Source organism: Leptinotarsa decemlineata, unplaced genomic scaffold (genome assembly GCF_025532065.1).
Source record: "Leptinotarsa decemlineata unplaced genomic scaffold, Ldec_3_MD MMD2_P_RNA_scaffold_12, whole genome shotgun sequence".
Lineage (NCBI taxonomy): Eukaryota > Metazoa > Arthropoda > Insecta > Coleoptera > Chrysomelidae > Leptinotarsa > Leptinotarsa decemlineata.
Genome location: NW_027412526.1, coordinates 5,404,661 through 5,422,184, shown reverse-complemented (window position 1 = coordinate 5,422,184; position 17,524 = coordinate 5,404,661). Strand labels below are relative to the sequence as shown.

Genomic DNA, 17,524 nt, shown 5'->3' with positions numbered 1-17,524 from the left:
TGAGCTTTCTGTTGGACTTGTGCAAAAAAGCTTCGAGAATAGTTCTGATGGCATTGTTGTGGATGGTATCCAGTTGTTTCAATATGGATATTTCGACAGAGTTGTATAATATAGTCCAATTTAGACCTGATCAGTGATCAGGTCTAGAAAGTGGTAGTAGAAGAGTGGTATTATGATTATTATATATGCTAACATACGAGTATCATCCGTACGTCTTGTTTCAGCCACACAATAGCTCTGAATTTGAAATGCAAATGAATGTATATTGTTCCTCATAATTCGAGTTATATTCCATGGTTGTATCTGGATTCCTTTGAATGAATCACAAATCCTCCATCCAATAAAATTGTCATGTTCGTGATTTTATCAGATTAACGAGTGCAGCAACGAATTGGGGATGATGTTTGTTTAATGCGACATGGGCAGGTCCGTACTGGAATAATTTCTAGTGATAAAATTTAATTATTTCTGGAAAGTTTTTTTATGTTTGTGATCAAATGAAGAGTTCATTAATCTTAGGTAACTATTTTTGCGAAAATATTTATCATGGTTCATAAACTTGAGACACTAGATTGAATATTGAGTCAATTATTTTTTCTAATAATTGAAAATCTCGTGAATATGATAAACTCATTTGTTGCAGAATTCAACTGAGATAGTGAAGATGAATACACTAATTTCTTTGGAGTCTCCTACGAAATCATGTTGGTCAAACCGAACAAACTGAGGAAACATGATTCAAACAGCACAATGCGATTCATTAGTCCAGGATTATACCAAAGTTTATATCATGTTACTGTTCTTCAATACTGTTGATTGCTGAGGAGAGTGATGTGATGACTGTCACTCAGGACCTTGCGAATTATTTTTTAGGTTTTTGTACATTATGTACATCTTTTTTTCCTTATTATTCTTTTTTCTTCACTTATCGCCATATGAGCTAAGTAATATGCATCGATATAGAAAACTGTAAACATTTCGAAAACGATCACCTCAAGCGTTGTTGAGGAAGTGAGTCTTTTTTATTCGGAAAAGGTGTGAGAATTAGGTTTTTCCATGAAATGTACTAAAAGTTTACTGTCAGAAAAGTGAGGGCAATTTGAAATAAATAATGACATCGCACTTAGCGCCCTCTAGATGTTACATGGAAATTAAAACGAAATTATGATTATCCACATGAAAAAAGCCTGGTTACCAAATTTCGTGTAAATACCTAACTTTTTTTGCAAAAGTTATTTTTGAAAAACGAACTTTTTTCTCTTTTCTCAGAATTTGTCTCAGGAATACGTCACTTGAATATTTCAGCATACTTATGTTATACCCTGTATATTTCGTGAGACGACCTTCATTTGAACATACTAAAGACCAAAAATATTACTTTTTCCTGGTTTCTCACTCTTTCCTCATTCAAAAATTGAGTTATTATGGCATAAGAGGCACTGCTCTTGATGTGGTAGGGTCTTATCTTCAAAATAGGTATAAGTGCGTCGACTTCAACAAAATCAAGTCAGATTTAAAGCCAATTTGTCATGGCATTTCTCAGGGTTCTATTCTCATTTATATGAACGACTTATGTAGATTTATTTCACCAACAAAATGAGTTTTGTTTTCCGACGACAACTGAAATAAAGAAACCCATAATATTTTGATATCCTCAAATACACACCATTGTTTCTCTAGGAGACAGTATTAAGTTTCTAGTTATTCATATTGATGCTAGACTTAGTTGGTCCAGCCATATTAAAGCAATTACTCGTAAGCTGTCTAGTGTTTTATTTGTTCTTAGACCGTTGGGAAATGCTGTAGGTTTAATGACACTGAAGATAGCATGTCATTCACTATTCCACGCAGTTATTTCAGTCTTGATTTGGGGGCATTTCACAAACTCAGTCACAACTTTCAGATGTCAGAAAAAAGCCATGAGAATTTTAGCAAACGTAGGATATAGAAAACACTTTCGTCCTCTCTTTATTCAATTTGAAATCATGCCACTTCCTACATTATATATTTATGTTGTGTTGTTGGAGATTCACAAGAATATTGAGATGTTTCCGAAACACTCTCACAATCACGATTATTGAATAATACAAGACATAGGTTAGCAGTTAGTCAAAAAACTCCCTATATTTGAATTTATACAACAAGAGATATCTTCTCAATCACTGTTTCTACACAAAATCATATGCTGCTGTTGCTGGTCAATTCATAGTTCTTGGAAAATGATTCATGTTGTAAAGCTGGAATAAAGCCTGTTCTTATGTTTGTTTACCTTTTTATATTGATATCTTTATTTTATTATCATTTATGTGACACTTTTAATAATTGACCGAATATTTTGACATTTAACTACATAATATGAGGTAATAAGCTTGAGGTCAGTTCAGAAGAAGCTCGAAATAGTTGCCTTGAACTTCTTGATATATGAACAGCCTATCCGATATTTCACGCCGAACATTTTCGAACACAGTTACGTCAATATCTCTACAAATATTTATTATTTTCTGCCGTATATCCACCTTTTGCTTCAAATAGCTCCATAAAAAAAGTCCAAAGGTGTCAAATCTGGTGAGAGGGCTGGCCATTCTGTAGGACCTCGGTGGCTAATCCAACGACTAGGAAAAGTAGTATCCAAATAATTTCTTACTTTTCTGGTGGTGCTCCATCTTGTTGGAATACAATATCCATATCGAATTCATTAGGATTCGCTTCGACGATTTCAGTGATGAGAGGGTATGTGTGTCTGTGAACATTTCCGCTTAAAAAAATGAATATTCGTCACAGAAACAAATAATGTGGAGATATTAGGATGCCTTGCCATGGTTTCCGTCATGATTTTGGTGAATTCTGTTCTTCGATCAGGGTCATCTTCAGTTAATTGGTGTACCATTTTAATTTTGTATGGATGATATCTATTCCTCTTCAAAAGTCTCCACACAGTAGAAGGAGACACCTCACAAACATTCGCGACGGAAAAAGTAGACTGTTCAGGATTTACTACCATCTCACCAATGATTTGCACTCGCTGTTCTTCCGGAATGGACGGAAGACCTGGGAGCTTTTTGTTATGTACACTACCGGTAGTTGTGAATTTGGATACAATTTCCCTTGAATATTCTTCACAGATAGGACGATTCAGAAAACGTTCATTGAAAATCCTTTCGTTTTTAGAAGCAAAAAATAACTTAACAAACCTTATAGGGTTGTAGGAATTGCCATATGGCTGATAAAAAGGAATTTTTCTAGGAATATCGATCTTAATGTGTTTGTCTTCATGAAATTATTAAATGTGCCGACATTTTTTAGTAGGAGAAGATATTGACTTCATATTCGAGGGTTGTGAAATGTTCGTCAGAGGCTTCCAAATGTTGTGTCATAAGATCTTTCTTTCCATTTAATTTTTTCCCAGATGGCGCCCAGTCGCCATCTTAAAAGTTTTACCTGTCAATTTCACTTCAAAATAACGTATTCATGCACCAATTTCATTACTTCAGATTTTGATTTTTTGAGTTGACCTAAGTAACTAATTGCTTTATTTATCAAAATCAGTTTTCATATTACCTACCTATATTATCAAAATGTCTGAAAACAGCGATATAGAAGGAATACCATCGACTCCAATATTTTTAAAAGATCAGATTAATTACAGTTGTTATATTCAATATAACTATAATTAGAATCTTTATAGTTTTCATATAACCATGATAATACCATTAAGTTTGTGTTTTTTTAAAAAAATATGAGTTAATTACTGTAAATGTGTTCAATACAAATATAATATTTATAGTTTTTCATTATTTATCGGGTTATTAATACACTCGCATATACCATACAAAACTCGCCTTCGGCTCGTTTCGTATCCCGGTTAATGCTCGTGTCTTAATAACCATCATTACATGATCGTTGCATAATATACTATTACTCTACTCTACTCAGCTCTGTTAAATTCACATCATCTCCATATGAATTGAATGAGCTTGAATTGTCTTATTAATCACTTTTTTCGAAACCATAATTTTTCCGGACCCTAGTTAGCCTAAAGGTACAACTTTTTAAATTTCACTACACGACTTTATGTTATGGATGAGATGAATCTATTCGTGTTACGATGACAATAGGTAAAGACATGATTCTGTCCTAGTCCGGATTTTTCGTTCTCACTTCTCTATCTTAATACAAAAAATGTGGGAAACTTGAAAACATGAGAAAATATTCAGGAAACCAATGATACTAATGAAATGCCTAATTTCTAATTTTATCTGCCGAATGCCGACCCTGCAAAATCAGCCAAATCGTTAGTGACGTACCAGACAACCTGGATCTGATCGAAATTCCATTCTGAAATCAATTTTCGAATTCAAGTTCTGGCGGTTATCCCAACATGACGGACCATTTTCAAAGGAAGTTTTGAGACCTTACTCCAACGAAAAAGAGGCTTCTTTCCGCATGGAACATAATAATTAGATATAAAAGGCATGCGATTAGGACATTAAGACCGGATATCTGAAATTTGTATAATAAACATTCAGTTTTGTGGTTTGTGCTCGACAAAATGGCTGATGACGAGGAGCTTAATAAGGTAATTAAAATGTTAATTCAGAGTTGATTAATTAATAATTAAGGAGGAGAGGATCAATTTGAATTTTGTTATGTCTCGCAGCAGTACATATAACTTTAGATTCTGAATATTAAACTGAAACTATATTTTCAAACGTATCATTTGAATATGGCAGCTTTTATCGGGGAGTCAGAGAATTTTAGTTTCTCTTGAGTAACTAACCTTCCACAATATGAAAAATAAAATTATCCAGTTGGCTGGGAATCCAACTGAAAAGTCAATACCGAAAAGTTACAGCCCAATAAAAACTTCGAAAAATACAGTTCAATTAGTTTCCTTGTATACTTGGGAACAATAAAATCCCCATTTTATTGTGGAGCAGAGGAGTCCAGGAAGATTTGGGTTTAGTCTGTGAGCAGGTGTTTTCAGAGGTAGAATTGTCTGCCCGTTGATGGATTGTCACTAATGGAACTTAGGAAAATATATTTCCAACAAGACGGGGCTTCGACTCTCAACACTGCGATTGTCACCAATTTTCTGGCTGAAAATTCGGGTAATATTTCAATAGCCAACCAAGGACCCAAACGTTGGCCAGCCAGATTACCGGACCTAACGCCTATGTACTTTCATCTCTGAGGAAGGTTGAAAGAGCTCATTTTCAAATTTTCGACCAATTCTAGATACGAATCGAAAGCGGCAAGATTTCGCTTCTCTCACTCCTATTGAACTAATTAATTCGACAAAAAGACGCACTGAAAAGGTGTCGCCTGTGTGTAGAAAAAGCTGTTGGACGCCTTCTCTGAAGAAATATATTTCACTGTTTGTTCTTTATCATTATTATTATTGTTGAATTTTCATTTATTAGTAGTAGTAATATAGTAGTAGTATGAATTGTTATCAGTTTTATTGGAACTATGCGTTTGAATTACTCCTTTGAAAAGCTTTCTCAACATTTGATAGCTACAACTGAACAATTTCTTTCTGTTTTATCGCCACGTCATCCAAAAAAAACCTTAAAGCTCTGTATTCCAAAGATGATTCTAGCAAAATATCAAGTGTGCTACATTTTTGAAAAGGTAATATTTAGCTCTTGAAATATGCAGGTCTCATTAGAAAAAATAACTCAAAAACGATGAAAGATATCGTTATACGGTTTTCACCATTGAGTTTGTTATGAAAGACCCCCAGACACAGCTAGCAGTTTTCATCTATCTACTGTCTACAATTTGGCCCACTCTGTATAATCCTTCACAAATATTCAAATATTCAAAGCTTCACATAGATATGATAGATCATCAAAATCTCTTGGCCGAGTTTCCAGAATATCGTTCGATAGTTATTACTAGCCCCAGTGGTGAATCTCGGTTCAGATTTGTATCCATTATAATTTTTATATTTATCAACGATTTTCATGAATCATTGAATTGCAATAGGCTGATATCAGCAGATGATCTGAAGATTCATACAGCCGTTGAATGTAAAGACGGTGGTATTGAAGCACAAAATAAATCAACCAAACCTCTTACATAAATGGTGTGAACAATGAAATCTTATTCACAATTAGCGTATTATCTCTATCGAAAAAGTCCAAAAAAAATGATTGAAAATTGTGTTTTAGAACAGAAGGAACATATTCACCAGAGGTAGGTTTTCTTGCCCAGTTTCAACAAGAGTTCTTCCAAAATGTGTTTTGGAATCTGGTTGTCTCACAAGCAACTTGTCTTCCTTGCCGTTTGTTAGATCAGTTGGTATTTTCGTTAGTTCTTTCTGTCTAAATCTAACCCAATAATTGTTTCTACTCAAAAATAACGCAAATCAAGTTGGGTCAAGAGTTGGGGCTATGAAACTGTTCATTTGTTTACAACATTGGTGTTGTGTGTTTTTGTGTTTTGTGTGTGTTGTTTCTCTCCAGTTAGATAGAAAATCCCGGAGAAAGTTCTAGGCCTAGTTAATCTTCTGATTATGTCTCAAAGGAAATCCTGCTATCCTACTAGATGAAGCTGAGTCTCCTGGAATTGAAGAGAAACAATTGAACCTACTATCGTCCTACCTATTAGACATATAACAATGTGTCTTTAATAATGAAATCAACCACAACATTGGCAACAAACGGCGTTTCACAAGGAAATATCCTTGAGCCGCTGTTTCTGATATATATCAATGCTTTGTCTCAATGCACTTCTTCTTCTCTTGTCCATTTGCAGATAAATATTATTGAATACTAATTCATATAAGTTAACACTTAGAATGAAATTTGGCTTGTCTACACACCCCGGTGTAATATTGATGAATGAAGATTCTATGTAATCAAGAAACGATCAAAAAGTGTGGTAGGACATTAATATACGTTGGTGAATTCAACAATAACATCGCTCCTTTTCTATAATAAGAAAGACTTGGACGCGTCTTGAAGAACGAATAATAATTCAAGCAAATTCATTGAAAAGAATGGAGAAAAAACTCCAGTGACGGATAGATTCAGGAGTAAGTGAGTTGACTCGTGGTTCCTCCCCAAGACGTCACATTGTCCAAACGGGAAGAACCTTCTCCCAAAGAATGAAAAAACATGGGAGTAGTTTTTCGGATGTGAAGATCAATTCCACATAAGTTCAACTATGACTATGATACTATATTTGGAAGATAAGGTTTTAAACTAAATACTATGGAAAGCTTGGGTATTGATAGATTTTAGAATTCTAAAAATTGACTGAATGACAGATTATAATTGAATTCTTCCCCTCTGTTGAATCTGTTTTATGATGTGGAAACTGGTCTGGTATATGTAGAGTAAGGAGGGTGAGTGTAGACCTACAGCACTCAGCCCACATGTGACCCATTGTACATCCTCCCGAGGAGTTGTCTTTCTAGGTCATCATCCATCCTGTTCTTTCCAGGAAGGTGGACAGGTCACTAGGAGACATCTCCTTTACATTGGCAGGTGTATGCCAAGACTCGCCGAACACACACTCTCTTTGGCAACCTTGAGGCGTCTCACGGTGGCCTTCGTGAAGGTTTTGGAAGGTGCAGCGACATTACTGTCGTTGCGCGGCTTCTTCAACCTTCTTGGGGTTTCCTCCGTGGAGGTGCACAAGTGAGAGAGCTTTCCTGCGAAGACAGCCGGTTACCTGCATTTATTCAAGGTGGAGCTCTTGGCGCCCGCCGCAGGAAAAGCCCTTGCTGTTGTAGGTGAAGTGGGGGAGGAGGAGGGGGCACTTATAGTTGCTGCCACTCCTGCCTCTTTCATTCTCTTTCTCTTTTTGACCTCGGCGACGCAAATGCGCTCACGCCTTGGCCTTTGTATCACATCACGAGGTGATCTTCTATGTCCAGCCTCATTCCAAGCGGTAGATTGGGGTGGACATTTCTGTTCCGCCACCGCCTTAGATTGAGGTGAACACTTCTGTCCAGCCTCGGGATTGGTTTCTGTTGTTTCATGTGTATTTCAACGAGTAGCAAGGAAAGAGTTTGTCGCCTCTGGCAGACCCCGCATTACCAGAGGTAGCCTGATTACAATGAGGTTTCGCTCAGTTCCTCAAGGGGATCGTTCGTGACCGCATATCACCCTGTGGCCATTCAGCTGTCGGCACGATTCCTTAGACCTTAGCTTGGATAGGCTGGTCCACGGTGGCATGGTTTGCGAAGGCTTTTGGGGAGCTTTAGTTCCGCTCACCCCGTCCGTAAGGACACATTGGCTTCCCGGACAGGGCCTCCAGTCCCCTGGCCGTTCCCCTATACACCATCTGGGGATGCGCCCGATAGGTAGCCCAATCCACAGGAAACTGGAAACCAGTAATTGGTCCATTGATGTTTATTCAATTCGTTGATGAAATTCCTTCAATACTGTATGACTTTTCAATTATCAGTCATAAAGTAAGTAACTGGTCATATAATTCAAATTATTATATCAAACTGATCACTAATTAGGTAGAATTGAGTCAGTATGAACTCGTCTGAGAAAACTATTGTATAGTGTTCGTAACCTGATTTCATTCTGGTTGGAGTCTAGCTCCCCAACCCCTTAAACTGTCTTCTGTCTGAGAGACAAATGGGTCATAACTGATTTTGTGTTGGCGGCATGAATGTCCTCAGACATCAGTACCGCCTTTCGCAGTGTGGCCCTACCTGGCTGGGGTGAGATGGATGAAGATATTATTCATCTATTAACAGAGGAAATGAGGGCCTCATTCGCCCTAGTATTGGGGTCTTCTATATCGGGAGGGGTCGTCTACAGCGTAATCTATAGCTTCCCTGACTAACGGATTATCGTGAGTTTCCGCGCAATCGAAAACTTGCCGGTTGCTCAACTGAATGGACTGCTGAATGAAATGCAGCTGCAAATATCTGCGGATGGCTTCGTTCCGCACGAACCACGGAGCATTCACAATCATCCGTAGTAATTTGTTTTGTAAAGTCTTCAAGATGGAGATGTTGGACGGAGCCGCTTGTCCCCAGACGCCTGAAGCATACATGATGACAGGCTTGTACATCGTGTTGTAGATTGTAACTTTGTTTTTTTATCTTAGTTTTGATCGTTTATTTATCAGAGGGTACAGGCTTGCCACCCGACTCTCGATCTTTGCCTTCACGCTTATGAAGTGCGGGTTCCAGATGAGCCTACGATCTTTTGGAAGACCAAGGTACTTTATCCGCACCTGCCAGTCAATCTCCCTTCCAGAGATTCTCACTTTTCTGGCTGGAGAAGATAATATTCTCCTCATGGTTATCGCCTGGGTCTTTTTCAGGTTTACTCGGATCTTCACTATTGTATTCTGTAACAAGTGTTGCGATTTTGTGAACTGATGAGTGAAAATCACACATAAAGTCAGTTCCTGAAATACTTCGTCAGTTTCACAATAATCAGATCAACGAAATATACATAGATCATCAAAATATTCAAGAATCAGAGTAGGCCCAAGTACAGATCCATGTAGAAGTCCATTTTCGACAGACGAAGACAAAAAATACAAACCAGAAGAGTCAAAGTCAACTTCAAGACCCTTTCCATCGAATATTTTTATTGATTGGTTCCATTTCAAGTGATACACTCTCCACGAAAGCTCAAAAAGCAATAAATACACCGTTTGTAATGGTTGGTGGTAGTGTCGCGAATGTGTCGAATATCACGCGACTTCGATCAAACTTTGTTGCCATGCTCGGAATAAAAGAATAGTCGAAGATTTCTGAAGTGCTTCGATTGTGGTATTGTTATCGGACACTCCTGATATTATGGCTGAGAGAAAAAATAATGACGGCAAAATCAAAAAAGGCAGCCGAAGGCTAGTGCTATTGCAAGGTATAAGAAGGCTAGCCATGCCAAGCAGGTCTTTCAGCGAAGGAACTCAGAATGTAAGTTTTTTTAATGAAAACATCATGTCAACCATATTGGTTATTAGCATTGAATTTCTAATTGCGATACAGTTTACTGATAATTCGGAGAGCTTGCTTGTAGAGGTCCATCATTACCAATCCATCTGTCTTCGAAGATTTCGGTTAAAGCTTCGCTGACTGAATGAGAATTATGGGGTGGAGCACCATCCATTTGGTACCATACACGTTCTCTTCCTGGTCTATTATTTAAAATCATTTGAATTCCATTCCTCAGTAAATCTTCATATTTTGATGCATTCAAATTATCATCATAAAACTCGATATAAAAAATTGACTCATTCTTTATGGAACAAAATACATTGAATTGCCATCTTTCTTGAAAACCCCTTTGGCGGACAACATGGGGATTTTCTGGCGCCCAATAATGACTGTTGTGTCTATTGAAAACTTCATTTTTTGTGAACTTGGCCTCATCTGTCCTTATGATATTGTCAAGGAAATGTTCATCCTCTTGAGTCTTGACAAGTAACCATTTAAAGAATTCCACTCTACGAGGTAAATCAGTCTCTTTCAAATGTTGGACACAGTAGAACTTATAGGGATGTCATTTATGCTTATTGAGAATTCGACAAATTGTTACGTAGGGTATACCTATCTCCCTTTCAGCCTCGTGCAGAGAAGCATTTGAAAATGCATGAAAGTGTCCCAAAACTGTTATACCATTGTCATCATCATCCACTTCAGTCTTCTTACGAATGATTTTTGGACGGAAGGTTCCATTCAACCTACAGTTTTTTAGTAGTCGATTTATCACATTATTATTCGGCTTCGGAAGTTGTGGATATTTTTCATGAAATACTCTGCATGTTCTACTTGCAATTCTATTGCACTCACCATAAATTATTAATAAAATCAAGAAATCTTCATTACTGTAACCTAATCTTGACATTATTCTATTATAATTGGTAGCTATCACAATCAGTCAAAACCACCAACGAAAGTCTGACGTTAAATAATTGGTTTATTTATTTTTCCAAAGCACACTATTAAAAAATATTAATGTGTACTGTTGTACGTTAGAGACCAATACCTCAATGTATACATATTGTAACTTTTTCTAAGGTAGGTACATACCAATTTCGAATTGACTGATCTGAGACAGTTAAAAAACTGGATAAAAAAAAATACCAAGCATGAAAAACATTTTGAATATCCAAAATAAGTGATGAATTCAAAAAAAACGAGCAAGAAAACCACGTCAGTTTCCGTTTGAAACAGTTTATCTCGAAAACGGTTCAAAATAAAAATAGTATTATCTGAACAAAGTTAATCTGAAATTGGATGTAGAGCTCCAAAATGTTGAAATATACAGGATGTTCCATTTGAAAAAATGGAGTTCCACTCATTTTTTCATGAGATCAAAGTATCTTGCATTTTTTGAAGACCCTGTATGAGGTAAATGAAAATATGACTCGAAGTTAAGATCCTCATAGTATCACTCCACTACATTTGAAATTTGATCGTTTTAGTGCAAGAGAGTTCAAGATTATCAGCATTTATAAAAGTTCATGTCTGGTAAAAAAATATCGAAATTAATTTATATCTTCTAAACGGTAATAGATAGGTATAGAAAAATAGTATATGAATTTGTTGACAAATTGATAATGAATCATAATATGATATTATATACGGGGTGTTACATTTGAAAAATCAAAGAAGCCGCTACTTTATAGTAGAAGCGACAACGCCGCTTCGTCTGAAATATTTTAGGCGTGTAGGTCATATTGACTTATGCATACTGTGGAATTTTCAGGTTGATTCGTTGAATAATTTGCCAGAAATGGCTAATTAACGCTCATCATGAAAAGCCCTGTATTCTTTGTTCAATAATATTATTAAATGAACATCTAAACTTCCTTCCTTTCTTTGGAAGATTCTCTCATCCCTTTTTTTTGTATCAGATGGAGTAGTAGAAAGCCAAAAACTTTCTTTCCCAAAAAATTAATCACTCCTAAAAATATAACCCGTTCAATTCAACATCTAAACGTTTTGGTAATCCTGTATCACATCGCGTATTGCGTTCATAAGGTTTGTTTCTGACTATTTTATGTACAGTTGAGAAAGGAATTTTGGTCAAATCTGATGTTGCTTTCAATAGATTGTTTCCCTCGAAACCACACTTGAGATGCAGAGTCTTGTATACATTGAAACATACTCTCTGTGTTTCAATATTCAAATGCATCCGAATCTTATTCACTGGTATGTCTTTTTCGCATTGTTCACCATCGCTATTGGAATCACTACACAGGAAAAAGTCTGCGTTGTTATCACACTCGTTATTACTATTAGTACTTGTCCAAGGACGCCACATTTTAAACAGATAACAAAAATTTTAAGTAATTATAACCGCAGTTCTTTATTCAATTCAAGTATACTTTATTCGAACTATATCAATTCACTGAATTCATTTCATTGACTTACAGGGGGGGGTCAAGTTTTCGTTTTATAGGAAAAAAATCGATTACTGAACTGAAAAGTGTCGAAAAAGGGTAAATAAGATGTAGAGGTGATGTGATGTGATCACTTGATTTTCAATATTTTCTACTGTGAAAAAAGAAAGCTGAAAAGTTGAAATTTTTGGAACTATGAGGGAATGTAGTTCTGGAAATGATGCGGTACTAATTTTTCTTTCAAGTTCCTAATCAACACGTCTAAATACGTAAGTATAGCCAATTATTTCACAAAACTGAAGGACGCAGTATGTTTTCCTCAACACTAATGTTTTCCTCAGTACTAAATTCGATTGGAGAACGTAAGATATTGTCAAGAAACCATGTCCCACATTTGTTTCGTGAACATTACAACGGAGTAACTCCATTTCCATTGAAAATTTTATTGAACTCATCCCACACCAAAACGCAGAACACTCGTAATAGGTCGGTGCCAGTTACCTGCATGCTTTTAAATGGAAACATCACACTTGGCGCCTCTGCCACCCGCCTTGAAATTCAATAGCACGGAAGGACGGCTAACCCTTTCAAAAGGGTAGCATTCGTAAGGGGCCAAGAGGCCACTAACAACGCGTTCCAGAGTCCGGTGTGAAAATTTTTGATGATCGTAACTGAAAATGTTCGTCAGCGGTGTTCAAGGACAGTACTCATCCACCTCGGATTCTGAGACAGACGACGATGGAGATCCAGAGAGGATGCTCAGTGTAAACTATTTTTTCTCTGCATGAATCGTTGAGTTATTTGCCTTTCAGTTAGTGTTTGAGCTTATTACTGTGTTGTTTCATGAGTTTTGTCCATTATGAGTCTACTAATTCCGTCAGCATGAAAATGTTTTGCCCGAGATTTGATGAAGACGACGAAGGTCGCTTCTGTTTGGTCCTGATTGGTGACGATTCTACTGGTGAGAAATCTATCGGAGTGCTTGGCTAGATGGTGGACGGTTGGAAAGAGGTCTGGAGAGAATGGTGAGTCAGGTAGAACTCTCACGCTCAATTTGGACGATTTTCGGCAATAATTTGTGAAATGTACGGACATTGTCGTGGAGCAAGATTGGACATCTTCTGTTGACAAGTGGCGGTTGCTGCTAACGCAATTTTTGGTACATTCCGACGATTTCCTCTCAATAGGACTCTGCTGTGGTGGTTTGGCTCGGGTGCAGTAACCATGGACATTTTTGGTGGGTTTTCGCCTTTAGGAAGTGCCTGAATGTCTCATCGGTGCCCAATTACTGTCCTTAACATCTCTTCTTGTCCTAGGGCATCCACTTTTCATCACATGGGACGATCCTATCCAAAAAAGAAATATACTTCGAAACGTGACCATTTTTGTTGAACGTTCGTGGGGCACCCAATTTTCGATCTATCTCTGTATCTACAGAGTCGGGAGGGTGAGTGTAGACCCATAGCACATGTGACCCACATGTGACCCATTGTACATCCTTCCGAGGAGTTGTCCTCCAACGAAATTACTGTCGTTGCGCGGCTAATTCAACCTTCTTGGGGTTTCCTCCGTGGAGGTGCACAAGTGAGGAAGCTTTTCAACGTTTCTGATTCGTTTTGAACCATCAAAAACCGCATGCGAGCTGACGTCTAGTTTTTTTGCCATCTCAGACACCATTTGTGATGGGTCAGCCTCCACCAGGGTCTTCAAATCCTCGTCTTGGATAACTGTAGGTCGATGACTTCGGGGGTCATATTTGAGGCTGGAATCTCCCGAACGATCAGTGCGTTCATTAACGCTATCATGACCGAGTGCCTGGTTGATTTTTTGGGCTGTTTCGGTAGCGCTTTGGTTCAATTCCAACTCGTAGAGAAAAATTGGTCAACAATTATACAACAATATCATATAGTTGATAAATTCCATTAGTTCGGACTTCCATTGTTTGATATTATATAAAATGATATAAAATCCCTGAAAGAACTGATAAAAAATTAAAAATGAATAGCTGAAAATAATAATTGCATTGAGCAAAAATACCTGAAATGAAATACAAGTAAAAATAGAACAATTGAACAATGAAATGAAAAGTTAAGAGATTTCAAGTCAAGTTGCTTCACAACGTTTCGATTGTTAGTATCCACAATCGTCTTCGAGTGATGACTGGACTAATTTCTCTGAGAGATGACTATTTATGGGTCTTTCGAGTACTTTCATTCAACTTCGCTTTCCTTTTATCGCTTCACTGGTTTAGTGGGAGATGACCGTGTGGCGGGAGTTGGACATTTTTCACTTGATTATGGGTTTCCATATATTGCGTATTTTTACGCTAGCTTGGCTGAATACAATGTTGGATAACATGTATGCCGCTTCTTTGAATCTCCTCCAGCTTGGAACCACAAGATGTTATGTTGATTGGTCCAAACATGCTCTGCTATTCCTGATTTGCTAGTTTCCCCTCGCTGTATGTGTTTCTTGTGCTCGGCAATGCGAACATTCAATGGCCTCTTAGTTTCACCGATATAGGATTTTCCGCACTCACAGGGTATCCGGTAAATGCAATTTTTGGAATCGCAGTCGCTTTCATGAGGCTGCTACGGATAGTGTTTCCGGATCTGAAGCAGGTTCTGATATTGTACTTATCCAATTCTTCTTATCCTTTTCGATAATCCTCTGATGTAGGGAAGTGCAAGCACTGGTTGTAACGGTTTATATTCCTTGAGAGACTCATGCTGTCTCTCAGCCAAAGTCTGTTTCACCATCGCTTTGGAGTAACCATTCCGTTGAAGATCATTTTTGATGATATCTAGTTCCTTCTTGAGACCTTCCTTTGTATTACAGAGCCCGAAAGTTCGAGATTCTTGTTGATTCCTCTTTTAGTCGATTGGTCGATTTTCTTTCCCAAAAATTAACCTCTCCTAATAATATAATCCTATCAATTCGAACATTTACTTTTCTCAATGCATATGCAAACTCAAAATCTCCATCATACTAAGTACGTACTTTTCGAGACGTAAATATGACTCAGGTTCAGTGTTACTATCTCCATTCGGGTTTGAAGGCCGTTGTAGTCTGGAACTGCATCCTGCCATACTTCCTTTTGTAGTTTTCTGCCTCGTTTACTCCTCATGTTCGAGCAGGTATGTTATCCAATTTGTTCCAGTTCAGGTTCCATTTCGTTGCTGATTCCAGGTGTAGTTTCAGCAAGACAATGTCCACCTCTGTATTATGGATCCGTTCTCGTAGAAAGGCTCATTCACTTTTCAAATCTTCGATATTTATCTCAAAGGTACAAACTCGTTTCCTTCTTTTCATACGCGTGACACGTGTGAATTATTGTATTCATGCCACGTGCCAATGTAGGGATGTCTGCAGTATGCTGTGTAATGTCCGCTGTAAGTAGACCCACTGAGATTCCAAAGTGCATACATATTATAACGACAAGGTGTTATACTGAGGAGACTGTGTTCACTACTCTACCAGATGAATCTTCTAACCACAACTGATAACTCCTGCGAACGCTTTTATTAAAGAACTTCCCCTACTAGAAATACCAGTATTGATATCTGTCATGTATTCATTCTTCTTTGAATATTCCAGTAACCATTTCTTGTTTGATAAACATTGGATTGCACTGTTCATGAAACAGGTGTTAGCAATACTTTTCAACCCATTGAGCCCAAGAGTTTTGACTGCAGAATGTGTCACTAGTATAATTTTGTTGTAAGTATTGATGATGCGTTCGCCACTGCTGTTGATACTTCCCATCATTGGACAGCGGGATGAAGAATTTGAAGTTGAATTGCTTGATACTGAATTGGACAGAGCTATGGTAGATTTTTCGAGTTTCTGAGACAGTGATCATTCCAGAACTTGTTTAAATTTCTCTGTATCTTCTGAGAAAATCGTGACATGACGGTTTACAAACCCTCGACTCGTGCTTCGCTATACAAGAGCATCTTCAGTATACTCAGTATTGTGAAGATGTACAATACTAATTATTGTGACGCCTGAAGACGCTATTGTATAGCGAAACACGTGTGGCAGTTTTATAAACTTCAAAGTAGAAATCTCACAGTGGAAGTGTGTTTTTTGAAATCGTTACAGTAGATTTACATCAAATATCAGTCAGTTCTATCATATTTTGAAGCAGCCAAGTTTAAGTCAATTATTGATAAACATTTTTTCTCTTCAATTTCAGCGTCGGCGAGAAGAATGCGAACGCAAGGCAAGGAGGGGGGAAATGGACCCCCGATTGGAGTTTACATTCCAACTCCTCATCGACGCCACTGGACTTCCCAGAAGTGAAATCATGGATCATGTTTTCGAAGGAGATATGGTGAGTTCTTATCGTTTTCTATTTGCTAAGAATCGCACGTTGAGGTGAGACCCCGTTAATCTTTATACAAGTTTCGACCTCCAAGTGTTCATGGTTAACTATTTCAGTCTCAGTCATCGGGTCGCAAACAAATGGTGAAAAGAACTTCTCTACTGTCCATCTAACGAGAAGTGCCTCAAGGCTCGATCCTTGGCCCAATTGAATTTTTTTTTTCATTTCAATGACTTAGCTATCAGAAATATAATAGCCACGAGTCCCCTCTTTGCTGATAACACTTCCTTATCATAACACAATGAGGATAATGCGGTTCTGCATGAGACCATTTCTGAAGACTTCAATGAAATTGAAGAATTATGCGACTATGATAGGTTATCCTTCAATATCAATGAACTCAGCATTCTTACTATTCGCTGCAAAGGATCACCTTGGGCGACCCTGGAAAGCTGGCGCCGAAGAAATATCCGGCGATGACCAGGAAAAATCTACGCTTAACAGTAGGATTTCTGACTGGCCACTGTCAACTAAGGAAACACCTCCATAATATGGGTCTAGTGGACACACCTCTATGCAGGATGTGTGAATAGGAAGATGAGACTGGTATGTCCTGTGCGAGTGCCCGGAGTTTTCGGCGAGTCTTAACATACACCTGCCGATATAAAGGTGATGTCTCCCAGTGATCTGTCCACCTTCATGAATAGGACAGGATGGACGATGACCTAGGAGGACAACTCCTCGGGAGGATGTACAATGGGTCACATGTGGTCTAAGTGCTGACGGCTTACACTCACCCTCCCTACACTACAGATACAAATACAGACGGTCTATAGTGAAGAATTCACATTCATTTTCACTTTC

The 17,524-nt window shown here is 37.8% G+C and overlaps 1 protein-coding gene across 1 annotated transcript in view; it reads left to right on the top strand.

Moving 5' to 3' along the window:
* Window positions 1-4,304: 4,304 nt before the first annotated feature.
* Window positions 4,305-17,524, top strand: part of Dhc1 (dynein axonemal heavy chain 1) — a 138,517-nt gene continuing 125,297 nt past the window's right edge. Inside the window, 2 exon segments of the mRNA XM_074172628.1 lie at window positions 4,305-4,576; window positions 16,532-16,669. Coding sequence (XP_074028729.1) covers window positions 4,550-4,576; window positions 16,532-16,669 — 165 coding nt within the window. The 5' untranslated portion in view covers window positions 4,305-4,549.